This window comes from Capsicum annuum, chromosome 6 (genome assembly GCF_002878395.1).
Source record: "Capsicum annuum cultivar UCD-10X-F1 chromosome 6, UCD10Xv1.1, whole genome shotgun sequence".
In the NCBI taxonomy this organism is placed as follows: domain Eukaryota; kingdom Viridiplantae; phylum Streptophyta; class Magnoliopsida; order Solanales; family Solanaceae; genus Capsicum; species Capsicum annuum.
The window spans coordinates 210,773,913-210,790,806 of NC_061116.1; the positions used below are offsets into that span (position 1 = coordinate 210,773,913).

The 16,894-nt window shown below is 35.2% G+C and overlaps 2 protein-coding genes across 2 annotated transcripts; both read left to right on the forward strand.

The window, feature by feature from the left end:
- Positions 1 to 1,803: 1,803 nt before the first annotated feature.
- LOC107875948 (probable aldehyde dehydrogenase) lies at positions 1,804 to 8,850 on the forward strand. The gene is made up of 16 exons (XM_016722860.2): positions 1,804 to 2,192; positions 3,156 to 3,235; positions 3,526 to 3,629; positions 3,835 to 3,902; positions 4,044 to 4,101; positions 4,219 to 4,332; positions 4,679 to 4,762; positions 5,158 to 5,262; positions 5,497 to 5,610; positions 5,950 to 6,081; positions 6,172 to 6,261; positions 6,429 to 6,518; positions 6,919 to 7,128; positions 7,216 to 7,326; positions 8,312 to 8,391; positions 8,493 to 8,850. Exons 1-16 carry the CDS (start codon positions 2,113 to 2,115, stop codon positions 8,629 to 8,631), a joined length of 1,659 nt encoding a protein of 552 aa, XP_016578346.1. The 5' UTR covers positions 1,804 to 2,112; the 3' UTR covers positions 8,632 to 8,850.
- A 1,192-nt stretch (positions 8,851 to 10,042) lies between these two features.
- Positions 10,043 to 16,623, forward strand: LOC107875946. Its single transcript, XM_016722858.2, has 2 exons — positions 10,043 to 11,365; positions 16,179 to 16,623. Exons 1-2 carry the CDS (start codon positions 10,180 to 10,182, stop codon positions 16,181 to 16,183), a joined length of 1,191 nt encoding a protein of 396 aa, XP_016578344.2. The 5' UTR covers positions 10,043 to 10,179; the 3' UTR covers positions 16,184 to 16,623.
- Positions 16,624 to 16,894: the final 271 nt, after the last annotated feature.

Genomic DNA, 16,894 nt, shown 5'->3' on the forward strand with positions numbered 1-16,894 from the left:
TTCTAGGTTGAGTTTTAAGAGACTTAATTTCTTGGAAGTTTCTTACATCAATGTGCCTTAGATTTCGATTGACTATTACACTTTATATTTTCCCATCTTTTCTCATTCATCTTCGTATCAAATTTGAAAGAGAGTTGAGAGATTTTTATGAATTTAATTTTGAAGATTCGGTTGAAATAGTTCACGATACTATCATGAATGAAGATTCGATTGAAATAGTTCGAGATAGATCATGGAAGACTCGATTGAATTTGGCTCTATCTAAATTTTTAAAATTTTATATCCAAAAGTTTGTTGTCAATTAACATGTCTAGTCATTCTAAGAGTCATTTTTTCGAATTTAGTACTACTAGAAAGAAGTACTAAATTATTTAAGTGAGTATTAAAAGTGATTAGCATGATCATTAATGTTTAAAGTTTGAAAGCAAAAATAAAAAAAATATGACTAATTTATGTCTTGTTGTAAAATTAATAAGTGTAGATTTTTTTCTTATGTGGGTTTGCCTCACTTTCGTAGTCTCTCATTCAATTCATCTCTACCCCATCGTAGGAAATTGCACAGGAAAAAGAGTCATGTACCCTTCTAATCGGAGAAGGTGCATTTCCTTCAACCTTTATGCTTTTCAACTTGAACAGCTTTTTCCACAACAAGGAATTCTTTTCTTTATTGAGAGGGTGGATCCTATAAGAAAACTTGCCCCCTTTGGTCGAAATGCGTATCAGTCTATTATTTAAAAAATTACTGCCATTACTTATCTCCATTATTCCCCTTCGTTATGAAAGATAACCTCCACCATTCATGACTATTATTCTTGTGAAATTACACATCCATAACCTCCTCCATTATATTAATGATTAATGTCATATTTATGACAATTTTTTGCATACCTCTATATGACAACTATAAATAGAGGCATAAGGTTCATATTTTATATACTTGAAAGGCTCATACACTTGATATTGAAAGAATGAAAAATTCTAATTTTTTATCTTGTATTCTCATGTCTGCTTATTCTTTCATATTGCTACTCTTTTAGATTAATTTTAACACATTATCACAAAGCTCTAAATTCATTTCATCATTTCGAAAACTTGTTCAGCTTCTGTCAATGAGATATTCAGTGTGCTTCAAGTTTTGATAAGGAATTCATTTTTGTTATTGCATTATTATGAAAATGAGGTATGTTGCTAATTTTTCTTCCTTCAATTTTGCTAGTGCTATATGCAGTACTACCATTACAATGATTTGGCGTACATTTATTTATTTATTTATTTGCTCTGCATAAGTTTAACTTTTGTTTATATATACTTTAAATTCTATGACTATTATTATAAAATGTTATACGAATTAAAATACTTCCTCCATCTCATTTTACCTGTCCTAAATTTTCTAATTTGATGTCTCATTTTATTTGTTTTTTTTAACTTATTAAGACAAGACAATTTATTTTTCCCATTATACCCTTAGTGCAAGTGATTAGTCCTTATTATTAGCATTCTTAAAAAATATTATTTAATAGAATTACCATTATTAAGAATATAAATGGGGCTTTGGTATTAACCATCCATCAATATTGAAACTAATAATAAGACACAATTAAGAGAGATAAAATGATAAAGTTACATCACTGATCATTATTTTTTGAATAGCTGTATCATCTCAATTTGGGATGGATAAAATAGGCAGGAATATTTTGAAATAGAAATAATAATAAAAATACTATTTTTTTACTAATATGTTAAAAGTGATCAATAAAAATGACAATATATTTTTGAAATAATGAAAATTTTCGAAGGTAAGACAAATTCAAGGGGGAGGGGGAGTTGTAGCGTGTACGAGATTAGAAAGTGATTTACGCAACCAACCACCTGTGACTCACTCACACGTGATTCTTTATCACTGGAAATCTGGTAATGAAACAGCACACACACACAAACAAACAAACAAACAAACAAACAAAATTGACTCACACACACATCAACTGGAGTAGTTCTAATTATATTTACTCTTATATCATTTCCATACATATATATTTTTTTTATCTATCTATAAATTGTTTTAACCTAAGGTAAAGTGCCGTTCAAAGTTTCACAAAGCAAACACAATCGATCATGTATCGACTTGCCGCATACAGGCAATTCAAGAACACAATTTCTTCCAATTCCATCTCTTTATTATTCACTTCTGCTAGGTATTTTTGTTCTCTTTACTTGCTTTTATCACTTGTATATTCTTCTTATAGCTCTCTAATGTAATTTGTTTTTCATAATTTTCCATTAATACAAACCGATCGCCAGCTAATTGATGTTTTATTCAAGTTACTTTACTAATACACCACAGTGTTGAAGTGTACTTTATTTTTTAAGATTATGAGAGCAATGGCGTTTTAAATTGAGTCATTATTATTAGGTCATTAGCTTTGGATCATTGTGATTAGAAGCCATTGCTTCGTCCTTTAGAGCAATTAAGAGAAATGTGCCCTGCGAACAATGAAGCCAATGTGTTTGTTCTCAAATTAGAAAGATGAATATTTGATTTTCAAAAAATTGTGTAGCTGGGTTAATCTATGTTATTTTAATTGCAATTTGGATTATAATATCACTCAGTTCATATATTATTGGTATTTTTTGGTTTCCCTGAATTTTGTGGCTCATTCAAAGGACATCCTTCACTTTCTCACTTTTTGCTTCGCTTTTAAAAAAACAGCATTTTGGAATTTACTATTTTTTTTTGAAGAAATAAATAAATAAATTATGTTTATTTATACCTCTTTATTTCTGAAGATGTTATTTGATGCAATGGAAGGATCAGTTTTTGTATCGAAATCTTTCTTTTTGTGCATCTGCATTATGATGATATGGACTTGTTATCCATGTAAGTAATGCTTCGCTAATATTTTGTTTTCTACTAAAGTAAAGCTCTGGATATTCTCAATATCCCGTTTGAGCTAATCAATTGTTGTGTATGTACCGAGCATGTACGTTGTTGTTTTAGAGTCATTGACACATTGAACTTGTATGTGCGCCAATATGGTACGGTTTAATATAATTTCCCATGGCATTAGTTTTTCCATTAGATCTGGCCTTATTGACATTCTAGTTCATTTATGCTTTTCACTTGGTGCATTTTTGTGATTTAGTCTTTCATAATGCAGATCAAACCATACTTTGCCCTTTGCTACGGTAAAAGCTGAAGAAGTATCAGGCTCTCAACCTGCTGAAGTCCACAACTTGGGTATGTAAATGTACATAACAACTAGCTGCTGAAAATGGTCATTAATATGCAGTTGTTCAACGTTTGCCTAGGAATAGATGTGTTATACTGTATAGAGAATAGAATTCTCTTAATCTCCCTGTATGCCATGTACGTGTTAGCAGTTGATAGTTGAAGTAATCCATCCTTTCGTACGCCCTTCTTCTTTTTTCGACCAAATTCAAGTGTGTTTCTTATAAAATATAGCTAGCTCTGGCCACGGTTCTAGTTTCCTGCTACATCTTGTTGGTTGGTTGTTTTCCTCCATACAGTGCAGGGCAAGTGGACAAAATCTTCTAACTGGAATACAATATTGGATCCTTTGAATGGGCAACCATTTATTAAAGTTGCAGAAGTAAATGAATCAGAATTGAAGGTACATAATTTGGACGCATCATACTTCTTTGTGCTGTATTTTTCCAGATGAGTCTTTCAACCCGTGGAATCTATTATTCTGTACAATTGACTTGTTACTTTACGGAAAAATGTAATTCCACCGCATAAAGACTTTTCCCTTCTAGTATGAAATCTTTATATCAAAGATTGTCATGGTTTTATAAGTCCTCTTGTTGCCTGTGCAGCCATTTGTGGAGAGCTTGTCCAAGTGCCCAAAACATGGTCTACATAATCCATTCAAATCACCAGAAAGGTTTGCTTGCTTTTTCTTGTTTTTTGTGAAATTGTCTAGCTGAACTGTGTATAGGACGAGCCTTTAATGTCTTAATGAACTTTTATCCAAAGGAAGAAATGATAAATCAGAAAATGCATCGAGTAACATTATTTTCTGCAGGTACTTAATGTTAGGAGATGTATCTACCAAAGCAGCTCATGCACTTGGCTTGCCTGAGGTAATATATGTTCAAGCAAGAATGCTAGCGTCCTTAGCCTTTTTGACAATTAGTTTATGATATTCATGATTAATTTTTATCCTCTTAATGTTTTGCTAACTTTCTTATGTCTTACAGGTTTCTGACTTCTTTGCTAAGCTAATACAACGGGTGTCTCCTAAGAGTTACCAACAAGCTTATGCTGAAGTTTTTGTGACTCAGAAATTTCTGGAAAATTTCTGTGGTGATCAGGTAGATTCTAAATCTATGACCTCGCATGTTCTATGTTTTTACAGGGGTATCTAAGAAGAAAAAGGTATTTTAAATCGTGGTGCAACAATTCAGCTGGGTAGCTTGCACATCCATGTGATTTTATTGCTGCGTTATGCCATTTCAACAATTTTGTGTCTACTCGTTGGTGGTTTCTTTTTATTTTTGCTGTTCTGTTGAATGTTAGTAGCTTATTTGACACAGAATTATTTGAAACCTTAATAGATTTCAGGTTAGGAATAAGGACTTATTTCACATGGGAATCATTTCTCCATTTTCGTTAACATAACTGTCAGATTGAACACTGAATCCTTGATGTATTTGGCAGGTTCGCTTTCTAGCAAGGTCTTTTGCAGTACCAGGAAATCATCTGGGGCAGCAGAGTCATGGTTTTCGATGGCCTTATGGACCTGTAAGCCACCATTCTGGCCATTGTTGACTAGCTTTAATGGAAACTACTAAACAAAAAAGTCTTATGACGCTATCTTTCACTTTGAAGCTGAGATATAAAGCTGCGGTTTAATAACTAAAATCACTAAACTTACGGGAATAAAATTTCTTCACTATTTCAGAATGGTGTAGAGTTGTGTTATAGATCAGCGGATCATTTTTATGAATGCCTACCCTCTATTTTAATGATTTGACCTAACTTGCTTTTGGTCATGGTGCTCATAGTGGTAAAGTTAACAGCACATTAGTTGTTTCTTACGCTCTCCTGTTGTGACTTCTTTGTGTGATTGAACAATACTTTTGTACTTCAATTACTAAAATTTCTCACACTGCCGAATTTTAAACTTTATTTTGTAGGTGGCGGTTATTACTCCCTTTAATTTTCCTTTGGAGATTCCTGTGCTTCAGCTGATGGGAGCGTTGTATATGGGGAATAAGCCGGTACTTAAAGTTGACAGCAAGGTAAGGTCGTGCAAATTTTTTTAGACTCTATATAGCATGCAAATTCACTTATAGCCTCTATATAACATGCAAACTTGACTTTCATCTGTCTAAGAACCAACTATTTCAAATTGACTTTTACACTCTTTTTTGTCAAATCAACAAAATGTGCAGAAAATTAGTTTTCATTCTGTTAATAACTCTAAATATTTTTCCAATGTGTTTTTTATAGTTCAGACTTGCATTGTTGGTTAGGTATGCATTGTGATGGAACAAATGCTTCGACTACTTCATGATTGTGGGTTACCTGTGGATGACGTGGATTTCATAAACTCAGATGGAAAGACAATGAACAAGCTACTCGTGGAGGTTAGTTTCTGAAATTAGACGTTTCTGGGCCACTTATCAATAAGAATTCACGAATGAGAATTACAGATTTTCGTCCAAAACATTCTATCCTATTGAAAATTTATTATCATCATGTTAATTGTTATGTGCAATCTACCTTTAATTTCAACCAAGTTAAACTGATTCATGAATCCCAGGAGTAATTTATTCTTATCTCTCTGTTGAATTATTGGCATTCCGCTATAATATGAAGTAATTAACTTCCTAGAGTCTCTAATAATTATAGGATTCTCTCGTACCAACTGTTCCAACTACCAAAAATAATATTCCTGACATTTCTCTTTCAAATTGTATTGCTAGGCAAAACCACGCATGACTCTCTTCACAGGTAGCTCAAGAGTGGCAGAGAAGTTAGCTGATGACCTAAGCGGTCGAGTCAAACTAGAAGATGCTGGATTCGACTGGAAGATCCTTGGACCCGATGTCAATGAGGTTTACATAATCTGTTATTGACAGGCTTGCATTTTGGAAAAGTTTCATTTCAAGCTTTATTTACTCGATGTGATTATTTTCTTTGGCTAGGTGGATTATGTTGCATGGGTTTGTGACCAAGATGCATATGCATGTAGTGGTCAGAAGTGTTCAGCTGAATCAATATTGTTCATGCATGAGGTACGCTTAGTCCTTTTTTTTTCTTTTTTCTCCTTGAAATGTAAATGTTTATAGGGATAAAGATCCTATTTGGTTTATATAAGCTTTGCTAAAAGTAGAGTTATATGGTTTCATTGAAACTTCATTCAAATAACCCTCTTTTCTAACCGTTATTTATTATGGTGCAGAATTGGGGTAAAAGTTCTCTCATAGACAAAATGGCTGAGTTTGCTGCAAGAAGAAAGTTAGATGATTTAACTGTTGGTCCTGTCCTTACGGTAAGCATTGCTATAAGCTAATGCTTTAAGTGTTAATTTGGAGATTTGAGTGTACATCATTTGATGATCTAGACTTCGGAGTGCTAGAGTGACATTAGATACATTTCACTAGAGATTTGAATAGTATCAATACCTTTGGTCTGAATCTATTTTGGATGGTCTTTTCGATATTTCTGATTATGTTTAATCAAATTTGTGACACCGTGAGATGCCAACAGAATATTTATCTTAGTGAATTCCTGCTCACCTTTTGTTAGCATGATTACAATATTCACTATACTTGCATTTCATTCGCCTTAGTATTTTTTCTCGAGTTAAGCACCTTAGTGGTACATTGTCAAGTAATGTCAACAATCTCATCATAACTTCCTGGCATCATTATTATGTATTGCTCCTGCAGGTTACAACTGAAGCAATGCTAGACCATGCGAAGAAATTACTTCAGATACCTGGATCGAGACTGCTCTTTGGTGGTGAAGCCTTACAAAACCATTCGATCCCTCAAATTTATGGAGCCATTAAACCGACTGCTATTTTTGTACCACTTGAAGAAATACTCAAAGCTGAACATTTCCATCTCGTGACTAAAGAGATTTTTGGGCCATTCCAGGTAATTGAATATTCTGAATTAAATGTCAAGTTGAGTAATTTTCTCGCGGATCATCAAATCTTGCTGGTTTGTTTTTTCTCCGTCTAGGTTGTGACCGAATACAAAGATAATCAGCTTCCACTGGTCCTGGACGCCCTTGAAAAGATGCATGCACATTTAACAGCTGCTGTGGTTTCAAATGACATATTGTTCCTGCAAGTAAGAAAATGTTCTTGTTACTCTCGTTCTGATATGAGAATTACCTGGGAGTAATGAGATTGACATATCTGTTGCTTTATATACAACTTAGAATGTTCACATGCAACTAGCAGAAAGTATCTTGAAGTCTTGCTCTAGAGAGCTTCCTGAATTCCTACATAAATTTAATTTTATCCTTGATCGGATGAATCTATAAAAGAAAAGGCATAAAAGTGAACAATGCCAATCCCAAATCAGTTGTCGTTCTCTATCCAAGAAAATTTAGATTAAAACTGTTGAAGTTGGTAGTATGTCCCAAAGGTCAGCGTAGAAGGGTGGAGGAAGGGCAGGAAGGTGAGAAGAGAAGAGGTATAACATTGATTGTCAACTTATATAAAGTATTAGTAGTAATACTGTCTGCTATTTTACCTCACTGTAGAATTAAAGAGCCATGGACGAGGGAAAGAGATGAAATTTCGCTAGTCTCAGATCTGTATACCTCAAGGTTCAGGAAGATAAAAAGGTCAGGATAGTCCTAAATAGGGTCAGGACAGTACTGGAGAAAATCGAACTATATTGCTATATGTCATATCAGTCAGGGGTTCAGGGCTGAATTGCCTCCATCATTTTTGTCTAATCTTCTACCCATGTTTAGATTAGTTTACAAATTTAACATTAAGCACGTCGAACGAAAGAAGTTTGGATTCATAGATTTGGGAACTTGAGCCTTTGTAATACATTTTGACTTATTGAATTGTTTGCGTCATTTGGAGATGAGAATTTAGATCAAGTGATAATGATATTGCACTTGAGAAACATTGCTTATTCTGTTGTTAAGATGGCTGCATTTGTGTCGTGAAAAGAAGAAAAACGAGAGAAAAGATAGCTTGAGAGTTAAAAAAGCTTCATCAGCTATACCTGTGTACATGATTATGTAGCTATTTCACCAATGTACCGCGTATTGGATCACAAATTAATCGTGAAAAATTGTCAATCCCGTTTTCAGAAAGTAATTGGAAATTCAGTTAATGGAACCACTTATGCTGGTTTGAGAGCAAGAACAACCGGCGCTCCACAGAATCACTGGTCAGCAACTTCTTCTTCTTCCTCTTTTGTTTGTGATCGTAGCTTTGTAATAGTACATCTATTTAGTTCATCAACTGTGCTAAACGATGCCCCTAATGTAGGTTTGGTCCTGCCGGGGACCCTAGAGGAGCCGGAATAGGTACTCCAGAAGCTATAAAACTTGTATGGTCCTGCCACAGAGAAGTCATATATGATGTTGGTCCCATGCCACTAGGATGGAAAGTTCCTGCATCTACTTGAGGAGCAACTGCTGCTACTCAAAGCACTCGAGGATCGCCCTCAATGAGTCTTAACACTAGAATTCCGTAGAAAGAATCCAGTTAGAGGATAGTGTAACAAATGGCTTGGTCACATAAAATCAATCGGAATGTTATTTGAGTGCTTATGTTTGTGCAAACGTATGAGCGAGGAGCTTTCATATTTTCTATTATCTAATAAATAAGCGAGTTATTTTTCGCATTTTGGAGAACCTGTTCCCACTCATGGAAAAGGGAAATGGATGGTCTTTCATCGACCGTCGATGAGCACGATATTAGTAAAAAAAGCAGTCCGGTACATTAAGCGCTTGCTATGCATGGGTTCCGGGTCTGTAAGAATCGCCAACACTTGTGTCTCTGTTGATAGCATAAATGTGTTAAAAGGACCTTCAAGTTAATCAGTTGATTATGATGCAAAAATCCCTTTTGAATTGAATTCTATATGAAATTACAAGACAACTAAAGCAGATTGGTACAAATTAATAATGGCAATCAAACATTCACTTAATTAATATGATGTAATGTTTTTAATGGTACAAGTAATCGAGTTTAGGTGGTAATGAGTCTAATGACGGGATAGGCGCAACTCAAATCTCTCCTAACTGTAAAGGTAAGTATTGATATTAACAGAAACTAGTAAAGCAGTGAGTATTTATGAAATTTCCTAGTTTAAAAAATGAAATACAAAATGCAAAAATCATAACATAATTTATCTTGAAATAAAATCATAAAATGACAAAACTACTTTACAAACCCTTTCATTATCACGTTTCACACACACATGCTTCTCCCAAGGCTTCTTGGTCAAGTGACTTCAGACCATAGAGGCCCAGGAAAGATGGAGCTTGGTTTTGGAATTGTAAGTTCCTTTGCACAAGGTTGTTCAATTAATAATATCATTTTAGTTTATAGCACTTTGATACTCAATGTTGCTTTTCATCGATAGAAGTAGAGTTGGGTATCTTCAAACGCGTGTGAAATATTTAACCTCTGAAATGCAATTGAAACTTCCAACATTTGTGTGAAATCTGTTTCTATGATACGAAAGGACTTTTATTTTAATGTATGTGATCATAGTTCTCCTTATCAATATAGTAATTTTCATAAAAATAATTAATTAAATAAGATAAAGAGTATTTTGTAAACAAACAATATATTCTTAAAAAGAATGAAATGTAAATTATTTTTAATAACACAAATCAAACAATTACTAAAAAATAATACTCTATCAAAATAATTAATTTCAATATAACTAATTTCAACATAATTTATATAAATGTCGTACTCTTAAACATGCTCGTTAAAAGTTGAAACTGAAATGTTCCTAAAAAAATGTTTTTTTTTTTTTTTTTTAAAACGATTATTAAAAAGGAAAGTGGAACAAAAAGAGGGTATATAAATATAGTACTACTTTCATATTTTTGGAGGAAAGGGTTCATCTTCCTTACCCTAGAGCCGCCCTGCATTTTCTCTAGCGCTACTGAAGAAAAATCTCTGCTAACAATTACAACAAAGTTCCATTATTTTTGCAATGACTTTGCTGGAACTTATCACTAAACCTTCGACTGAAAATTCTCCGACAACTTCCGATGTAGGAAATTACTCTATTGTCCTCAACTCCGAAGCACTTCTTCATCAACTCAAACTGGAAAAGGACCAAAACGACGACGTTTCGTTACTCCAGCGCGGAACTGGATGGAAACTATTATCAACTGACGTTGAAGTAATCGAATTAGGTCAAAATTTCATCAAAAATTTGAAGAAGAAAATGAAGAACCCGAACACTTTCAATAAAGATGAGTTCTTCGAGCTGTTTGGTTCTTATTTGAATGAAATTTGGGAGAAATTGTGGGGTGCAGTTCTTGGTGATGGTTTGGATGAGGGTAATATCGTAAAAATGATCGAAAAGTTGGGGAATTATATGGGTAGAGATGTTAAGGGTTTGGTTATGGAGGCTTGTGTTGTTTTGGAGACATGGGAGGTATTAGGGAGTTTGATTGTTAATGGTCTCGTTGAACATTCGGGTTTATCGAGTTTGATAAATAATTTAATTGAGAAAAAGCAATCTTGGTTGGTTGTTTTGTGTGTAAAACATGTTATAGATATTCAAACTTATGATATGATGTGTGTGTTGAAGTATTTTCTTTCGATTCCGAGGGATGAGGATGATGGTAGTTTGGTTAATGTGAGGAAGGAATGGGAGAGTCAAGCAATGTCTGCTATTGAGAAGGCGATGGATTTGAGCCTAGGTCCGATTAGGATGGAGATAGCTAGGGATGCTTCGTTGTTGCTTATGTTAGCTCATGATGGTTTTTCGGTTTATGAAATGTGTTTGCATTATTTGCTTGCGTCTAGGAATGTTGATGAGGTGATTTTGGGTGCTTGTATTAGTAAATTAAGTGGTTCGGAGATAATGATTTTGATTCGGTATTTGAAGAAGTGGTTGAATAAATATGAGAGGTTTCCTCAAGTGTGTCCCTGTCCAAAGGCACCATTTGAATTGGGGTTGAAGGCTTGTGAATGGGTTCCTTCACTCGAAGATGTAGTCAAGTGTCTTGGTTTGGTTGTTGATGAGCATTTCTTGTCGTTGGTTTTACATCAAGAGTTTCATGAGGAATTGAAATCTTTAAATGAAGTTGTGAATTCCTTAACTGGTGAAGCAAAAGTATGTGGCATCTTGTCAAATTTGACTGAGACATTGAAAAGCAGACACAGAGGTTTGTGATTGAACTTGAAGCTTCTTGTATCATCACTAATTTTTCTTGTTCTTAATTTGATGTGCATTTTCCCAAAGTTCATTTTCATGAATGTCCTAAGTTAGATGTATGTATTAAACATATCCTTCAGTTCTTGAATTTTTGTAGCAGAACTCACGTCACGTAGTGTTAATATTGAAGATAGTGACACATTTATAGTTAGTGGTGATGATATCCCTGTAAACATCTTTTTCACTTTGTTAATTACTCCCTCCGTCCCAAATTACCCATCCCAAATTTAGATGGCACATTGATTAAGAAAAATAATTAATAACATGCCTAGTTTACCATAGTACCCCTATTAAATGATGTTTACATTTTAATTTGAAGAAAAAGTAATTAATATAAAGGGTAAAATATGGATTTTTTTTGTCTCTTCTTGATTAATGAAAAAAGACAAGTAAAATGGGAAATCAAATTAGGAAATTTGGGACGGAGGGAGTAGAAAGATATCATTGTAAATATTGGATGTGGACTGTGGTCCATTCATAGATATTGAATAGTTTGGGAAGGGGGTAAAATTGCTAATCTTTGGATGATGTGAACTTGACCGTTCCTAGATATTAAATATTTGCGATAGGTGGTAAAGTTGCTGATCTTTGGATGCTGTAAACTTGAATCTGAAACCGGTCATAGATGCCATGTTGAATCACAGATTAGTGAATATGATCGAGATAGAGCATGTGTGAAATTTATGTAATCTACTTGGGCATCAGGATTATTCCTGTGTAATATCTTTACCAAGTGATTTACCAAAGCCCTGGTCTAGTGGTGAGAGCGCAATAAGTTAAGTGTGGATTAGGTGCACATCACGGGTGTGAACCTTGTTACTAGCAAAAAGTATGGTATTTAAGTGGAAAAGGGTAGGGGGGGGGACTATCTGTTGAGTTTGGAGTTGTATGCCACTAGCACCCATGGATTTTGTAATGACCCTCACGGTCATTTTTCATGTTTTCATACATTTTCGATATGCAGAGCTTTTCTATAGCTGTCCCAAGTTATTTATGACTTGCTGGGACTGATAGTTCGGTTGCCAGGCAGTTTGTTTGATTAATTTTAGTGATATCTAGTATATTGTGGAATATTTAATTTGAACTGACTTTTGGTAAAAAGATAATTTGGTACCCTTCTAGAATAGTTGGATATTGGTAAAATTTTTTATGTGACGATATTTATATTATTTTATAATAGTTTTTTATAGTCTATTAATATGTTAAGCGGAGATAGTAAATCTAGAAATGTTAAAGGTTTTATTAGAAATAATTTTCTATTAATTATGATATATTCAAAATATTATAAATATTTTACCACGAACCTATACAATACCCGAATATATACGCAATGTAGAAAAATTATTACTTGTGGTCAATACCATCAAACGTGAGGGAAGAACTGTGGACTTTTGGACAAGTCTTTATCTTCTTTATATACATATTGACACAGCTATACTTGTCAGTGATATTATTCAATAAAATTTTAACAAAAGGCACCAAAGTGATCTTATTACGTGTATACATGGGCGAGCGTCTTCGGGATGAGTTTACCGCATTGAGACAGGGTTCTATGACTGTGGCGGAGTATGAGGCGAGATTTCATGAGTTAGCCAGACACGCCACTATGATTTTGCCTACGAAGTACGAGCGGATTCGATGCTTTGTCAGGGGATTAAGATTATCACTTCGTAGGGCTACACATAGTTTGGTGACTTCAGGGAAGTCTTTTTCAGAGATAGTTGAGCATGTTTATTCTATAGAGGAGATGGATCATGAGGCCCAAGGGGGCAGCGATAAGAGACCACGTTACCAGGGCAGCTACAACGGTTCACAGGCCAAGGATTTCATGGTTGGTACCTTCAGCAGCAGCTTTCTCAGCATCAGGGTTAGTCTCGTCGGCCAATTCAGGCATCGCTCCAAATATCAAACAGGGGTCAGCCTGTCCATAGTAGTCCCACAGCCGGCAGTAGCCCAACCAGTTATGTCTTCAGAGGAGCAAAAGATGTTGGACCGATTTTTGAGATTGACTCCACCAAGATTTGCCGGGACAACAGGAGAGGACACTATGAGTTACTCTAGGTTGCTCGTAGCCTGTCCTGAATCATTCGAACCCGACCCAACAAATCACGAAGAAAATCTGTGCCAAGAGGCCTAGCCTCAGAAGTCTCAAACCAACCAATCGGAGATCGACATCGCCTACCATACAATGCCTCAAATGGGGCCATCTGAATACTCGAGTGAAAGCTGTTATTATATGCAAACTCTGCCAAAGGTAGAAACTGGTCCTACTAACCTCCAAAATCCAACACACAAGCGCATAGCATATCCTCTAAGACCTGGATAGTCTGCTTTGACTGCCCATCCGTCTGGGGATGAGAGGTTGGCTGCTGCTCTGACCACTGGAACTACTATGGACGAGCTGACCCCAGTTTGATATTTGGAACGATGCCTGAATTGGTCGACGAGGCTGACCCTGATGCTAAGAAGGCTGCTGCTGAGGGTACCTATCGTGAAATCCTCGGCCTGTGAACTGTGATCCGCTGTGATCCGCTGTAGCTGCCTTGGTAACGTGGTCTCTTATTGCTGCCCCCTTGGGCCTCACGATCTATCTCTTCTATATAATAAACATGCTCAACTATCTCTGGAAAAGACTTCCTTGAAGTCACCAAACTCTGTGTAGCCCTACGAAGTGATAATCTCAATCCCCTGACTGCATCGAATCCGCTCGTACTCCGTAGGAAAAATCATAGTGGCGTGTCTAGCTAACTCATGAAATCTCGCCTCATACTCAGCCATAGTTATAGAACCCTGTCTCAATGCGATAAACTCATCCCGAAGACGCTCGCGTACGTATACACGTAATAAGATCACTTTGGTTGTCTTTTGTTAAAAATTTTATTGAATAATACCACTGACAAGTATGGTTGTGTCAATATGTATATAAATAAGATAAAACTTGTCCAAGACAAGGGACACGTGTGTGGCTGCCAGCTAACTTTATGTTGCTGTCCACAGTTCTTCCCCCAAAGTAATAATTTTTCTACATTGCGTATATATTCGGGTATTGTATAGGTTCGTGGTAAAATAATTATAATATTTTGAATATATCATAATTATTTCTAATAAAACCTCTATTATATAGTAATAATATTTTAACATTTCTAGATTTACTATCTCCGCTTAACATATTAATAGACTATTAAACAACTATTATAAAGTAATATAAATATCGCCACATAAAGAATTTTACCAGTATCCAAATATTCTAGAAGGGTACTGAATAATATTTTTACCAAAAGTCAGCTCAAATTAAATATTTCACAATATAATAAATATCACTAAAATTAATTAAACGAACTGCCTGGGAACCGAACTATCAGTCCCAGCAAGTCATAAATAACTTGGGCCAGCTATAGAAAAGTTCTACATATCGAAAATGTATGAAAACATCAAAAATGACCGTGAGGGTCATTACAACATCCACTACTAAAAGGACTTTCGTCCACGAAATAAAGGATGAGGAAATACATGAAGGGTCAAATAGGTAGGGATACTGGGCGCGCATATCACGCTCGATCTCCCAATTAGCCTCGTCAACTGGACGGTGACGTCACTGAACCTTAACTACCGGAATGTCCTTGGAGCGCAACCGCCTGACTTTCCTTGCCAAAATAGACGCCGGCTCCTCTATCTACTCCAGTTCAATCTTTTGTATTCGAGACTGGCTGTATATGTTATGTATATTTTAGATTTTTGTCTAGTACTTTGGGTATTTTTTTTTTGTAGTGACTCTAGTACTGACTTTATCAAGTCTTGGGAGGGATTCGTTTGTATATTTGGTCCTTTTTTCTCCTCTCATTTTGATATATTATGTATGCTCCTTTCTTAGTTTTCACTTATTATTGTTGTTGCTATCATTATACGTGATCTTTTATTTGGTCTCTGCCTGTTAGCCCGTTACCTATCATTCCGGACTATTGCCAACTGGTGGGTTAAAGTAGGCCCCATCACGGCTTGAGAAATCAGGTCGTGACAGATTTCTCGGTTATAAAAGAATTAAGTGATTGATGAATTATAGGATGTACAGATAATAAATTATCCATCCTTCTAACTATATAACATACTAGAGTTATTTGAAGTTCCAATTTTCTTCCTTTTCAATTAATGGAGGGAAATTGCCTACGCCATAGAGCCCCATTCAACAATGTTTGACAACAACCAGTGACCTTATGTAATTGTACTTTCAAGACGAACAAGAATGGGATGGAATTAAATATAATTTAGAACCATTATTGCTGGCAACTTAGATATGCCTGCTGACATCTTGTATTACAGCCATTGTTGCTGCTGTTGACACTCCTCTTGTCAAATACCACCAATTCCTCTTCCTCCCTCTATGCCAGCTCTTTTTGCCATGTGCTGCTTGTAAATACCACCAATATTTATTTTTGATCGCCACGAGGTAAAATGTACACCTTGTTATCAACTAAATCAGTTACCTGGAGCACTGAACCTAGCTTGTTTTTTGTTCATGTGCCTCTCCCTGTATTTATACACTTGTTTTTGTTTTTAAATGAGTAATATTGACAAGCAGTGAACTACATGATTGGTGGATGAACTGTATGAGAGATTCCTCATCCATGTGAATGTTTTCACTCTATTTAAATTAAGAAGCTCAACTCTCTGTTGCCTAATTCTATTTATGATAAGGCTTTTGGTTTGCAATCTCTTGGAAGTTCTCTAGATAGAATTTAGTTGTTTGACACTCAAGTATGTTGCAGGATAGTTGGGCACGCAGCACGAGGTTGGTATCTCCTGGTTTTCAGTTTATGCAGTTGGAGAGTGACAATATCAATGGCGTCACATTGTACTGGACTAATGGGTGAATGAGAACTATGGTATTGATTGCATTTGAAAGAGTGTACTGATTTAGAGCTTTTCATTCTCTTGGCTTTACAACACGAGGCACAGAGAAAGAATGCAGATGAGGGGTATACGTTAAGAATGTTTTTGCAGGTCTAGCAAGTCCATGTTTTTTTGTACTAAGCTAGTTAAGCCTCTGGCGAGTGTATCACTCTATTTATTAGATTATGACTCTCTGGATATTCTTGATTACATTAGAAACAATTTTGAAAAAACTAAATTTTGAGATGCATGTCTCGCAGTTGACAATACTAGTGACAAATTGTAATCTAGTTTTTGGAAAACATTTTTGTAGCTTTTTAATGTGTTTGGTCTTTGCTAATCCTTTTTAAAATATCTCTAAGGTAAATCCAAGGCCCCTTGATTTTGGTGGTAAGAAAAATTATTTTCCTTGAATAAAACCATTTACTGGTGTTAAGAGACCTAAATTTTTGCTCTACTTTTCATTTTCTTCTCAAAAAAATCTCAGCAAAAAATGCAGCCTCTCCTAAATATTGTATAATTAATCCTCATCAAATTTCTGGGTAACGCGATTGCGGTTTCTAAAGAGAGATGCTAAAAGAAGAGTACCAAG